The sequence below is a fragment of the Cyanistes caeruleus genome, chromosome 1 (assembly GCF_971803275.1).
Source record: "Cyanistes caeruleus chromosome 1, bCyaCae1.hap1.1, whole genome shotgun sequence".
Lineage (NCBI taxonomy): Eukaryota > Metazoa > Chordata > Aves > Passeriformes > Paridae > Cyanistes > Cyanistes caeruleus.
Genome location: NC_141701.1, coordinates 99,098,096 through 99,111,398, shown reverse-complemented (window position 1 = coordinate 99,111,398; position 13,303 = coordinate 99,098,096). Strand labels below are relative to the sequence as shown.

Here is a 13,303-nt window from a genome sequence, read left to right as displayed (position 1 = left end):
TTGACTATCTAACATATGATATTGGAAAAGTAAAACAATATTAAACAAAATCAAAGAAAAAATTATTTGTAAAAATTTTGTTCTCAAGACTCAAACACAATATTCTGAGACTGTCAGAACTTTGATTTCAAGGTTTGTTTTTTTTTTTCCCCCAAAAACCCTTTATAATACAACTAATTAATTTCTCAAGTATGCTGATCTTTTAGACTCCTGTATTTTAACAAAACTCAACGTGACTCAAGAGAAGTGGCCTGGAAAACAGGTATTTCTGTGACTTAATATCATAATTACAGAAATAATTGAGTAATGAACCCCATGAGCTCTGCAAAAATGCAAGAGAAATAATTGAAATGGCTGACCCAGCCTCTCTAACACACTCCTATCACTTACCAGGGCTTTGTTACGGGGCTGGGGATGGAGGCATGGGGGGATACACTGGCCTTCATGTCCATCTGTACCTTGCTCCATTTGGCCTGGGGGACAACACACACTCACCTGGGGGGTTCCAGAGTACTCCTGAGGGAGATCCTCTACTCTGCAATACCTGTAGAGAAAATAAGACATCGCCAATTCATGTACCCACTCTGGGTACAGAAACAGTGTTTAGTTTTGCAGATAAAGTCATGCTCCACGGTGCAAATGGATTTTCACTCTTTTTTTCAAGCATTTAGCTATTTTTGTATTGAACTGATGTGAAATTACATGAGCTTGGACAATGTGAATAATGCATGAGATTTAAGACAAACACATGAAAGGATCTTATTTTTCATGTCAAACAATTTTTTATTTTTTATGGTACAAATTAAAAGTGACAGATCTGAAGCTGTTAAGAAATACACAAAGTGCAGCTTTACTGACCATACAGATATTGCTCTAGATTAAGTACAGTTTTTGTCAGTTTTTTTTATTTTTTATTCTTTTTCATGTTAAGCAACCTGTGCAGATAAATCAGCTTTGGTTTCAAAGTCAGAGTAGTAAGGAGCTTTTAAATATCCAGTTTGTTTTCTTGGTCACAAGTCCACCATATCCACTCCTTTTTTATTTATTAATATTTTTTAACAACACAATACAGTCCATTTTGTACTGCCATCTTTCCCCCTGCATGCTCCATGCATGGAAAAACAGATCTCTTCGCAGTGCTTCATAAGTGACCCTGGTGACCATTCTGTAGATTATAGCACATAGGACAAAAATAATAATAATAGTAATAATAATAATTAATAATAATAATAATAATAGTAATAATATCACCTTTTAACAATAAATAAACGAATGTGCCCCACATAGTCTCAAGTTGGAAACAAGCAAACCACGTGACAAAAAGCTCATTACAAAATGTTTTCCAAACAGATTTTACAGTCAAACATTGACATGGAAATCAATTTCCTCTCTTATCTTCTTATTTGAATGTTGGTCAATAACTGGGTACAAGTAGAGTGCTGAGGTAAAACACTGATGAACAGTTTTATTTTTGTATTTTTTTAAAATAGTAACAGTTTAGTATTGCGAGATTGTCAGCAACATTTAGCCATATCTATACAATGTGCATATACCTACATACATTGAGCTTTGGTCCAGCATTGAGAAGACGAGCAAAGGCATTTTACATATTTCTTTTTGGTTATAGCTTGAGTTCTTTGATACGCCTCTACTTGTTCCTTCCTAGCTCCTTTTTGCTTCCTCGTTCTTTCTCTTTTTTCTTTTTTTTTTTTTTTTTTTTTTTTTTGGCTTTTTTCTTTTTTTTTCAGTAATAATGTAAAGAAATTGGAACCATTTGAATGCATTTGAATTCTTCAACTGTCCAAAATAGCTTTTTAGTGAAAAACATAAAAAGACAAAATCAGAAGAGTAAGTGAACCCTTGGCTCATTATTCAAATAATATTTTTTATATATATATATATATATTTAAAAAAAAATCAATTATCAACAAAGTGGCAAACCATTAAACCTTTACATATGACCAAAGAGACTTTTGTTTCATTTGCTGGTAGCAATCTATCTTTTAGTCACATGCAAAATTAAAATGTATTCAAATGTTATCAATACATAAAATTGTTTACAAATGGGAACCAGAAATGTTGCCAGTAACAGAACAAAACAAAACATTTATGGCCCTCCCAATGATGTATGACTCACACATAATTTATCTTCCTAAGAATCTGTTCAGGCACCATTTATGCCTCATAGCAAAAATTTGTGTATAAAAAAATTAATATGAGAAGCATTACAACACTTTATAAATAATTTACAAAACATAATACAAAATTAGAAAACTGTAAAAAAAATCACTGCACATGAATGATTTTAAGACCGTGGGATGAACATTATTTTTTCTTCCATGCTGGCAATTTATATTTATTTTACATTTTCACTGTCCTAGTTATATCCTTCCGATATGTACTTTGGAACAGAAGAGAGCTTATATAACTGCTGCCAGCATATTTTTAAACATTTAGCATCTTTCATACAGTGTTTAGTTAACCTTTTTTCTTGGGGGATTTTTCTTCACAGAATTTGGAGCAGTCCCTGGGAGAATTGGAAATTTAGTTTTGAGGCAAAGAATGGTTGATGGTTTTGTTCCCAGGCTGTTGATGGTGAGGATGGAGTGGGGGAGGGTATGGCCCTAAGGATGACTGAACATGTAATTGTGTATGTGGCATTAATGACTGGGCAATCAGGAGTGTTCTGGAGACATGGGCAGGATTTCAGGAGTGACTGCTTCCAAATATGATTTGTTCATTCTTACTTTCCTGTTGGCTTCTGGACGGTGGTCTGATCATTATGTAGATTGAACTGTGGCAACAACTTTAGGGCTGTTTGGTATAGACAAGGTAGATATTTCTGAGGATATAGGTATCTATGGAGAGAGAGGGTAAAAAGGAAACCCAGAGGTGCAGATGTTGCTGTGAGACTCTAATTTACATCTTGGATTAAGAGTCAGCTTGGATTAAGAGTCTTTTTTGTCCCTCACAATCTGAGGTGTTTTCCCTCCTAGCAGTTATTTATATACCAACAGCTGAAAAAGAGTCAATAACAATTTTCACTCTCCTCCTCATAAAAGCAAGACTGAAAATATCCTTAAACATGCCCTGGTAAAGCTTAAAGTCTTAAATGCATTTGCTGGACATGAGCCCATCCTGGAGTACTGGATCCTCAGTGTGCTCCAACACTGACCTTTGAGAGTGCTCACATTTAGAAGCAGCTTCTGGTCCAGATGATGGTCTCTGAAATCTTAAAGCTCCACCAACCATGCAATATATACCCCACTTTACAAGGCAAATCCCATTAATAAAATACTGAGGGCCAGATTCCAAGCCTAGTGAAATCATTGAAAGTCTATTTCTTTCACTAAGTTTTGGATATAACCTGGAGTTTTTGAAAACTCTTTAGTAAGAGAGGTGTTATTTGAAGACTCCAGCACTTCAGGAACTTCTTTCCACATCCCAAGGTAGACTACTAAAAATCCAGCACAAGCATTTTGAGGTCAAGGAATGCAATCAGGAGTTGTACCAGCAGAATTTTACCATCTCTACAGTGAGCTGAACCAATTATCTAATGCTATCCTTTGGGAAGACCTGATGAAGATGCAGCTTCTACCCTAAGGGTGAGCTTAATCCCAAAGCTTTGAGTCAAACTGAGCAGAGGATGAAGATTGCAGATGACCTTCACAGGTCAGACCACACCTCGTCAAGAACCTGCAACACCTTTCTCTGCCTCTGAGCCTTGGTCTGCTTGTAGGTCCAACGACCACAGTATTTTAGCAGATGCTTGTCCAATCAGAAAGGAAGCCACAGAGATGAACTGTCTTTAAAGAGAAATCAGTTCACCTGAATCATATTGCAGGAGACCCACCTTATATTATCGAGGGACATTCAGTGGTTTTCCCTGTGTCCCAACTGTTTAGTCTAGCCAGTGGCCACAGCAAACATCTGCAGAAGCACATCTTCCTACTAAAGAAGTCAACAGGGCAAGCATCAATATGACATAAAAAAAAAGCCAGAAGGAACAAAGCACTATCGTTCGAATTGTCCACAGTGAAGTGATGATCAAAACATCCTCATCACTTCTCAGCCTGTCCATCTGTTTTCATCAGAACCTCAAGAAATTTCTTTGGCTAGCAGACTTTGGAGAGAAATTGCTTCAAATGGAACCATAATATAGATGCAGTACTGTACCAAGTGTGCAGTTTATATTTATACTACAAAATGAGTTTTGGTAACCTCTCCAGGTTCACAGCTAAAGGACAGAGAAATCTCAAGCTACACATTCGACAAAAAGCACAATGTTCAGCGTGGGTTTGACAGTCCATCAGACATAATCCTAATCCTTCTTTGTCCTCATTGCATTTCAGCATATAAAAGTGTTCAGATTTCACTTTTCTTTTTAAAACTCTTCAAACAGTACTGGGTTTGGGGGGGCTTGAGGCAGGGGTGGAGAATGAACTGGATGGGAGGAGGCAGCAAATAGAATCAAGAAAAAAACCAGAAAAATAAATGCAAACCAAGACATACACCCTTATAAGAGAAATATCAAACCCCACAAATCACAATAAAAAGTAATTATTTTTGGCACCCAAACATTAGAAGATTGCAAAACTGTTGACTGAAAGAAAAGAAAATGAGGTGACTACTACGGAATGGCTTTGTACACACCTGCAGGGGGTACAAACAAGGATGAGAGAAATTAATCCTGTATTCCTCTTTGCAAAATACTAATGCAAAAATTCATAACACAATTTTACACTCATAAAAGAGTACACTAACAATCTAGTTTGCAATGCCATGTTTCTGACTTTGGTTAATAGTTTTCATAGTGAATCAGCACTTGATACCTGAAAGGCTACAATCACTCCTCCAGGTGGCAGGCTTGTATTCTCTTTTAAACAGATAAAAGTTTTTTTTTTTTCTTTTTTTTTTCTTTTTTTTTTCCTTTTGTTGTTTGTTTTGTTTTTCCTTAAAATGTGTTCATATTTTCATAATATACAGAAAAAATTAAGCAGTTATTTGGTTTACTTTAAGTCCATTTAAAAAAACTGGCTTTTTCGGGATTTTTTGGGAACTAATTCTACCACACACACTCTAAGTGTTGTGTATTTTTTTTTTTTTGTTTTGTTTTGTTTTTTTTTTTAAATAGGAAAACCCACGGACATTTAGAAACTGTTCTGTCCTTCTTGTAGTTTTCTCAGTCTTTTACTTACAAGGGTGATGAATAGGAATTTTCACAGAGTTCAAACGGACACGTTTCGGTTGGTGTGGGGTTTTTTTTTTTTCTGTGTGATTTGGCTTTGTTTTGTTTTGCGTTTAGGAGTTTTCTTCCAGAGAGTCTGTTAAAGGCTCCATAGGAACTGCTGTCGCGGGCTCGTGCTGTTTCAAACGTTTAATTGTGTTCTTCAGTGCTTGCCTCTTATTGCAGAACCAAACTCTAACTACTTCCCGGTCATAGTTCAGTTTCTCTGCAATCTCTGTCATTTCTTGCCCAGAGGGATGCGTGTTCTTCTCAAAGTGGGCATTCAAGATTTCAAGGGCTTGTGGCGTGAATGAGGTACGCCTCTTGCGCTTTTTGGATGGTTCGCTCCCAATAAACTCGGTAAGGTTCTGCATCCCTGCTCGATGGCGGGCCTCAGCCTCAGCCATCCACCGCTCAAGCACCGGCTTTATCTTCTGGGCACTTTTAGGGGTGATGTCCAGCTTTTCAAACCTGGCAGGATACAAAAGGCCAGGGTTCAGTTTGGCTGTCAGACTGCTAGCTATAGTGTTCTCTTGGGCTTCCTGTGGTAGGAAAAAGTGGCTTCTCAGGATGGTGTGTCTGAGGGAAAATTGAGAAAGAAGAGTCTTACACTGATGCTCTGCCAGGGTGGGACTTCCTGCCTGCCTGACTAATTGACTGGCAGAGGTAATTTACAGTAGATTATGAAAACTGTCAGGTATATCTATACATAGATATAGATATATATATATAGCTAGAGATTTAAGCTAACACAAAATGAGCACTACAACAAAATTATAAGTACACTAAATAATACAGGTTAAGAATTACATTTTCATATTTCTGATGATCTTCAAAACCCTGGAGACTAAGTCTAATTACAGGAAATGATATCAAAGGCATTGCTTTTATCATCTTGTCTTTGTGCTTAATCCTTTTGTTATCCCTCCCATCCCATGTTATCCAAACACCACAGCTTTAATAATAAAAAACAATGGCAAATACTAGCCTCTGAATATCAGGTTTCCTTTTCCATTTTTCAGCAATTTTCACTGTTTGTAAGTTAATGCTATATCCCTTTTCTGGGCTGGAAAAAAAAAATTCCCCAAACCACGGTGGTGTTCAGCTGAAACAGCTGGACACTTTACAATTATCTTGCTGTCCCCACAATGTGCAAAGACAGACTCATGTTTTCCAGATGAAAACCAGCATAACAGTCTACTAATATGCTGTGGCACCAAGCTGAGTTTATTGTGGGATTTCTGCAAACTGTACCAGAATGATATCATTTCCTGTAAATGAGGTCTTCTATATATCATTTTACCATCAAAAGTCTTTTGCCAAACCAGATTTCACAAGTATTATAAAACATCTGGAAAAGCAGCCACACAAAGCTTTAATCCTTTCAAAAACAAGCAGAAGAGCAGAGTTCATGTTTCAAGTCTTATAAGTATTTGTTTCTTTCACTTACTGAGTTTATCCTCTTTTGCTACACATTTAAAAAGTCTTAACCCAAGTCCTTTGATGCCATCCATTTGTATTTTCCCACTTTGCTCTGTCCACTCTGCACGTTGTGGTATTTAATGCTGCAGAAAGGCTACAATTACTGGATGTTGCTGCTGTGCTTTCCAGCCCAGGTGGTGCTGAAGCACCACCACCACCACTAATCACAGAGTGCTCTGGAGATGAGAGGAACTGAATCAATCCCTTTATGCAAATAAAGTTGGTGGCTGGAGCTGGCCATTTTTAGTGTCTCCATTCAGCATGTGGAGGCAGCAAAAAATATTCCAGCAAGAAACAAAGCACTTCTCACAAACAAAGAAAAAGACAAAGAATAATTTCAGATAATAATACTCCAAAGAATTTGCAACTGGTGCCTGACGTCTTAATGTGGTGTTGACTGCAAGGTTTCATTCCTTGGTGTCCAGTGATATTTCAGGCTGAATGAAATATTTTAGAATGTATTGTCTCGAGTTAAAGAAAATGCTGCTATTTGCATGCAGAACATATCAAGGTGGTATATTGCTCATATGACCTGCATAGGCCACCAGGAGATTCCACTTTTCTTTTCTAGTTGGTTGCTCAAATTGCTTTCCTTACTGCCCCTTCCATTGACCTGGAGTTTATACTGAAACTCCTTTGTTACAACTGAAAAAAACAGTTAAATCTGTTTCTGAGGAGCACATGTTTCCATTGATGCACCTTAAAAAAAGTGCACAGGCATGTAATTACACCCCAAAATAGTGCCCATCTGAGGTGGGCAAAGGAAATTAAAAAAACTATAACCTTGCATTTATTTGGGACAAGCTCTTGCACCCAATCTCATGTTCTGAGCAACTTGCCCCTCCGAGGAGCCCTCTGTAAAAGGTCTCACCATCCCCAGTGCTTTCTCAAAGTGTAAGGTAGGTGGAGGAAATGAGATGACAGCAAACTAGGCAAAAGTAAAGGAAACCACAATGTTTCCCTTTAAAGTATAGCATGATAAACAGCAACCGAAGGCTACAAAAAATTGTCAGTTGCTAAAAACTTCACCCATTTTAGGCATTCTTTACCAAATGACAACAAAGGAATAAAAAAACCCAAACCAAAACAAAAAACTAATCCTTAGCAATAGGGAACAATAGCATTCATATCATTGGCATTGTTTGTTAGTGTAGCTACTGCAGGACATGTTTGGTGTAACGACATACAAGTCTTGAAACAAATTTCCCAGCAGTAGTATCCTTGTATAGACTGAATAAAGGTTATTTTCTACAGGGAGGTATCTTATAAGAAAAAACAGTAGGGGAGACCATAGAAGTGAGAGGATCCTATGGAGCTTTTTGTATTTAACAACAATCAATGGGTTTTATGGAAAATCATTGAGCAAAATGTGAGCTGCAAGCACACTACCCCATACTGATGTTATTTATAACCTTAGTCTTTAACTGCAGGAAAAGTACGCTTCCATTCTATGGGGAATACATTAAAAGTATAAAGAGCAGATAAAAAGACAGAGAATTTCATGGATCACCAAGAACAAAATCCACTTAAATGAGCTTAGAGTTGGTTTCTTGGCTTTCACTGATGGAGAAGGACTATAAGGCATTGCCCAAGAGGAAAAAGCTGTTACCTAAGTGTGTTTGTTACTTCATGCATAAACATGGGATTACTGTAACACACATACATGCATATGAGGTGTTTGCTTCTACTTTAACTCTGTCAAGACTGTATTTTTATTTCTTATGATTAGGACAGACTTCTGCTTCTGCTTTGCATACATGGGTTTGTCTGGTTTTTCTCCATAAATATTTGTGTGATAAAAGATGAATAGCTGCTGGTTTGCAAGATAGCAGGAAGGCTATTTTTTTCCCTTCTGTGTTGCCTAGGTAAATCATCATTAACATCCTCTATGTGAAGTGCTAACCACAGTAATACAGGTTTTAACTTAGCAGGGATGCAGCCATGAAATATTTGTTCAGTAACCCTATCTGTAGAAAATGGCACAGTATGAAGAGGGTCAGCTGGTGCTTATCCAGCATCAGCAGGATCTCCAGCTCATCTACAGAATTAAATCTCTATGCCAGGAACATTGTTTCTCACTTGTTTAGAAAAGGAGAAAAAAAAAAAAACAAAACCAAAATCACTCTAAATATACACAATAAGAACAATTTATATGATAGACAACAATATTATTAGCTAATTTAAATATCAGGTTAAATAATACACTCTAAAATTATGAGACACAAACACAAGCATGCTCTTCACAATAAACTGGATCATTACTAAGGACAAAGAGAGAAGAGGAGTTTATGATGTAACTTGTTACCTGCAGATGGCAGACTGGCTATAGGCTGGGCCTTCGGTGGCGCTTAGGGCTTGGCCAACTTGAGTCTGTGTCAGGCCAAGGGACAGGCGCCGGATTTTAAAAGCTTTGGCAAATTCTCGTATTTCTTCCAGATTTACCCCATCCACTTCTCCAGTGGCTGTCTGAGGATCTGTTGAGATATTTTTTCAGTCATGTCAATTCTTTGCATCACATATCAGTGGGACAGGCTTACAGCCATTTTCATTGTCAAGACTTTCAAGTTCAAATTTTTTAATACTGACCCCTTTCTCCTCTTCCCCAAAAAGGAACAGACTTGGCTTGTCAGGTGTGCTCAGATTGCTAAGATGCTGATGGGGCTGCAGTTGTCTGCAGGTGGAAGATTTTCAAAGCTATGCCTTTGCTGAACTTTGCTAATAAAGGCCAGCTCACCTTAGAGGGAGCATGTGCCTGGGCTCTTCGCTGCCATTTATGCCTTGCAGTCTTCTCTGGACTGAGCAGTCATGTTCCCTGTTTCTCCATTTAATCACATAGCATGATGGTTGGTGTTAATGTATACGTATTTCCAGTCTGTGGGGAGGGCTCATATATGTATGAGCTACTTGGATTTTTAACTTGAAATCAAGTCTTTGTGCTTTATATAAAGTTAGTGCCAAATAAGGAGATTCACAACTGTTTCTTCCCTTTTAGACAATACTCAACCTAAACTGCTACATGAATATCCAAAATAACCTGGCAAATTAAAAAACCCCAAAAAATTCTGCCTTTAAAACCACCTTAATTTAAAAACTGTCTTTTAAAATACGCCCTTATGAGAAGCAGCCTTTAAAGCTTTTTATTCTGCCTCCCATCAGGTCGATAATCAAGGAGCAGCAACACTGGTTTTGGATGGTAATGCTGCACAGTTTTTTTTACTTTTACATTAGCCCCTCAGAAGATAATGCTTATGATGCTGTGAGAATAAATCTGTCCTTCCTCTCTATAGCAGTTTAGTGACACAGAAGCCTTTGTCCCTGAAAGGGCACATAATAAAGCATGTCTACCACAGAAAAGCTCCTTTGGAGCTGGATAACTCGGTCAATTTAGGACTTATCAAGGGAAATGACACAACAGCTGGAGAATGGAACTTCCCCCCCCCCTCTCAAGCTACTGATCCCTGACTAAATGAAAGTGTTTGCCAAGTCAGAGACAGCATGGGACTGGGATGGTAGAAGATTTCAAAGTATTGTGCAATCCTGCATGTAGTGAAGCCATTCTCCCAGTGAGACATCTCTATTGTTCTTCACCTCATTCCTCAGACTCCGAGGTGAAAAGTTTGCAGCACAATAACCCCTGAATTTCTGTAAATGCAAGCAGTTGTCCAAGGACAGTGCTAGACTACATTACCATTCTGAACCCTATATGAGAATGGCTCCTGCTAGTATGGCTCTAGTGAGGGCTTATCAGCATTACAGTAGCAAAGCTTTTATTTTCAGGGGTTTATAAGCCTAGAGTAAAATTTCCTTGTGATGGAAACATCCTATGAAAAAACTTTTTGTCCAATAATAATAAACAGAGGGAAAAGGGTTTTCTGATATAGAAATTTACTCAGTTGCTTGAGAGTAAGAAGCAGAAATGGCAATAATATTTTTAAAACTCTTGTGTATGCAACCAGGGACCACATGAACTATGCATACAAATAAACATGCACACAGGCTGAACCTTGTTTCAATGATATTCCACTCTCAGAGTCATCTCTGCTGTTCTCACTGCTGTACACAAGTACAGCACACCCACACACTCATTCAGTACAAAGCTAGGGTGCATATTGTTTGCTTTAGGAGTAAGTGCTGTGACATTGGCCACTGAGGTTTATAAAGTAATTGCGTTTAGGAGCGTGAAATTTTCCTGCTTACACCGTATAGTCTATCTAGCGTACCGATTCTGAATTTCAGAGACACAGAATGGAGCTGCAGACTTATCTGCCCTTTAGGTCTCTGTACTAAATATCAAAAATGATACTGGCCTCAAAAAGTTCCCTAAGTAAAGTGCACTAAAATGGTGACTTTCCTCACCTCTTTCCTTCTGTTACTTTAAGGCCTCTGACTAAGGCTGTTAGGAATGTAACAAAGGACAATTCAGGTTTTCCCAGAGAACTTCCAAAGTAGCAAACTATGGCACCTGGCACCTGTAATCATCCCCAACTCCTGTTAGGAATAAAAAGGGAAGTGAGAAAACTAATTGTAGAGAAATCATAGAGAAATTCTGCCAAGTTCTGCAGGATCTAGAATGATCTGGCACTGTTGCAACAGTGAGCATAGTGGAAAGATCATTCCTGCCTGGGGCACTTGGATGAGGGAAATATTAGGCTGAGCTCTCCTTGAGATGAGAAAAAACCTGTGATGCCCTTCAGTAATATGGGAGTAGAATGTAGTATACAGTGGAATATCTGTTGAGAAAAAGGCTTCATTCTTTCATAGAATCTTTGGCAACAGGGAAGTACTAACAGATGGACTGAAACACTGAAATGTCTTATCTTGAACTCCAGGGAAAATAGCATTTGTGTGAAATGGGAACCACTTCTAGTTTGGGTGTGATTCAAAGCCCTTTGAAATCCACAGATCCTGTCTTCTGTCACTTCCCTAAAACACAAATAGTGCTATGAAGACCAGTCTTTTGACATCATTGGTCTCTTTTACTCTATTGCATTAAAATGCCATCAATACAGTCTTAGACTGTGTGGTTTAAATATGCACATATATAAACATATTCAAAGAGATTATGGACTTTAACAAGTTCTGAGCTTTCAGAACAGTTGAACATATAGTGCACTTCACATTTTAGGAAGACTAGCTTATTGAAGACAGTAAATAAGCTGGTTCTTTTTCAATTAAGAGGATATCCCAGGGAAGGCCACCCAGTGCCAACAGGAAAATAGAGAATGCCAAACCGATTGCGTGTTTGGGATCTAGAGTGATGTATTTCAAGACTCCAAGTTTACATTATTGCATGAGAAAACAGTGGCTGCCTATGAAGCTACTGGGTGGTGGAGGAAGGTCAGGTGGTTTTCTGGGGCCATTTCAGAGGATATGGGTACCTATAACAAAAAGGAAGACAGCTAAAATTCCATCAGCTGTCCTGGTGGATGGTGAAGATAGATGAGTGGTGTGGAAGAAATTAAATCCACAGGCTCTCCTGCATTGAAATCTGTTTTTTCCTACTAAAGGGAATACTTCTCCCACTTTTGAATTCTTCTGAAAATCCTGTGTGAGTTTGTTGTTGAGTGAAAATATGCTGTGATTTTAATAGTTAGGGGAAAGAGCTGCTACAGAGAAATCAGTGCACCCTGAAGGAGAAACCAAATTTCTGTTGCACAGAGTTCTGCCACAGGAGGGATTACAAGGGGATGATTTCCCCAGTCAGACAGGAGGAGAAATAGCTAGCCAATGGAAAGTAAATTGGATAAGAAAGGCAGGACAAAACATTGATAATGGAAAATGGAGTGATGCTCAGGGGAAAAAACTAGAATAATTTGTTTATGGGAGGCATTTTAATTTCATAGTAACAGATGACAGTAAAATGAATTTGGGAGGAAGAAAGGAACTTCTTGGAGACACAAGTCTCAGAGCACAAGGGGAACCAGTGATTTCCACAAAGAGAACATATGGTGGAAAAGTTATAGAAATGAGCAGAGGGATGCATTTCAGAAAAGGAAAATGAAAAGGAAAAAAGGGAGGAATAAAGATGTAGAATTGAATGAAAACGAAACAAAGAAGAGAAAAGAGAATACAAATAGGGTTAGACAATACAAAGAAATCATACAGAAGAGACAGGAATAGCAGAGATGAATCTTGTAGTCCTTGCTTAGACAGAACTTACTTTAAAATATTTTTTATTTCAAAATAACTGTTATGTTTAGTCTCCAAAATAATTAGCATTTGTTGCTGGTTAGGGATGAATGGGTGATGATGAGAGAAAAAGGAAAAGCTATAAGGAAGACAACAACATAAATGAAAAAAGGACATGAAATAAAAAAAAAAAAAAAGAGAAATTAAAAACAAAAAGTAAGGAAACTTTTTTGAAATTAAGAAATGTGTTAAAGAAAAAGAAAGCAAAATCATACAGAAAATATTTCTAGGATGAAAAGTAAAAGTAATAAACCCGAGGAACAAGGAACACTACAGTTAATAGAGTTCTTATGACTTTCTCATTGTACTTTAATAATTTCTTTGATGTGAAACAACATCTTGTAAAAAGTTACTCTTTTTGCAGTCAGTGTGCAGAAGCTTGCCCCAAATAATTATTTGCTGAAG

General features: G+C 37.7%; 1 protein-coding gene across 3 annotated transcripts in view; it reads right to left on the bottom strand.

Annotated features, from left to right (window-relative positions):
* Window positions 1-5,241: 5,241 nt before the first annotated feature.
* The window catches only part of POU6F2 (POU class 6 homeobox 2), a 311,706-nt gene continuing 303,644 nt past the window's right edge, over window positions 5,242-13,303 (bottom strand). For 2 of the 3 annotated variants that reach the window (XM_086844510.1, XM_023919539.2), the window contains exons 9-10: window positions 9,015-9,183; window positions 5,242-5,806 (exon numbers count right to left, since the gene is read on the bottom strand). In XM_086844510.1, the coding sequence (XP_086700636.1) occupies window positions 5,302-5,806; window positions 9,015-9,183 (674 nt within the window). In that variant the 3' untranslated portion in view covers window positions 5,242-5,301. The remainder of the gene's footprint in view (window positions 5,807-9,014; window positions 9,184-13,303) is intronic. The other variant, XM_023919541.2, reaches the window with a different exon arrangement.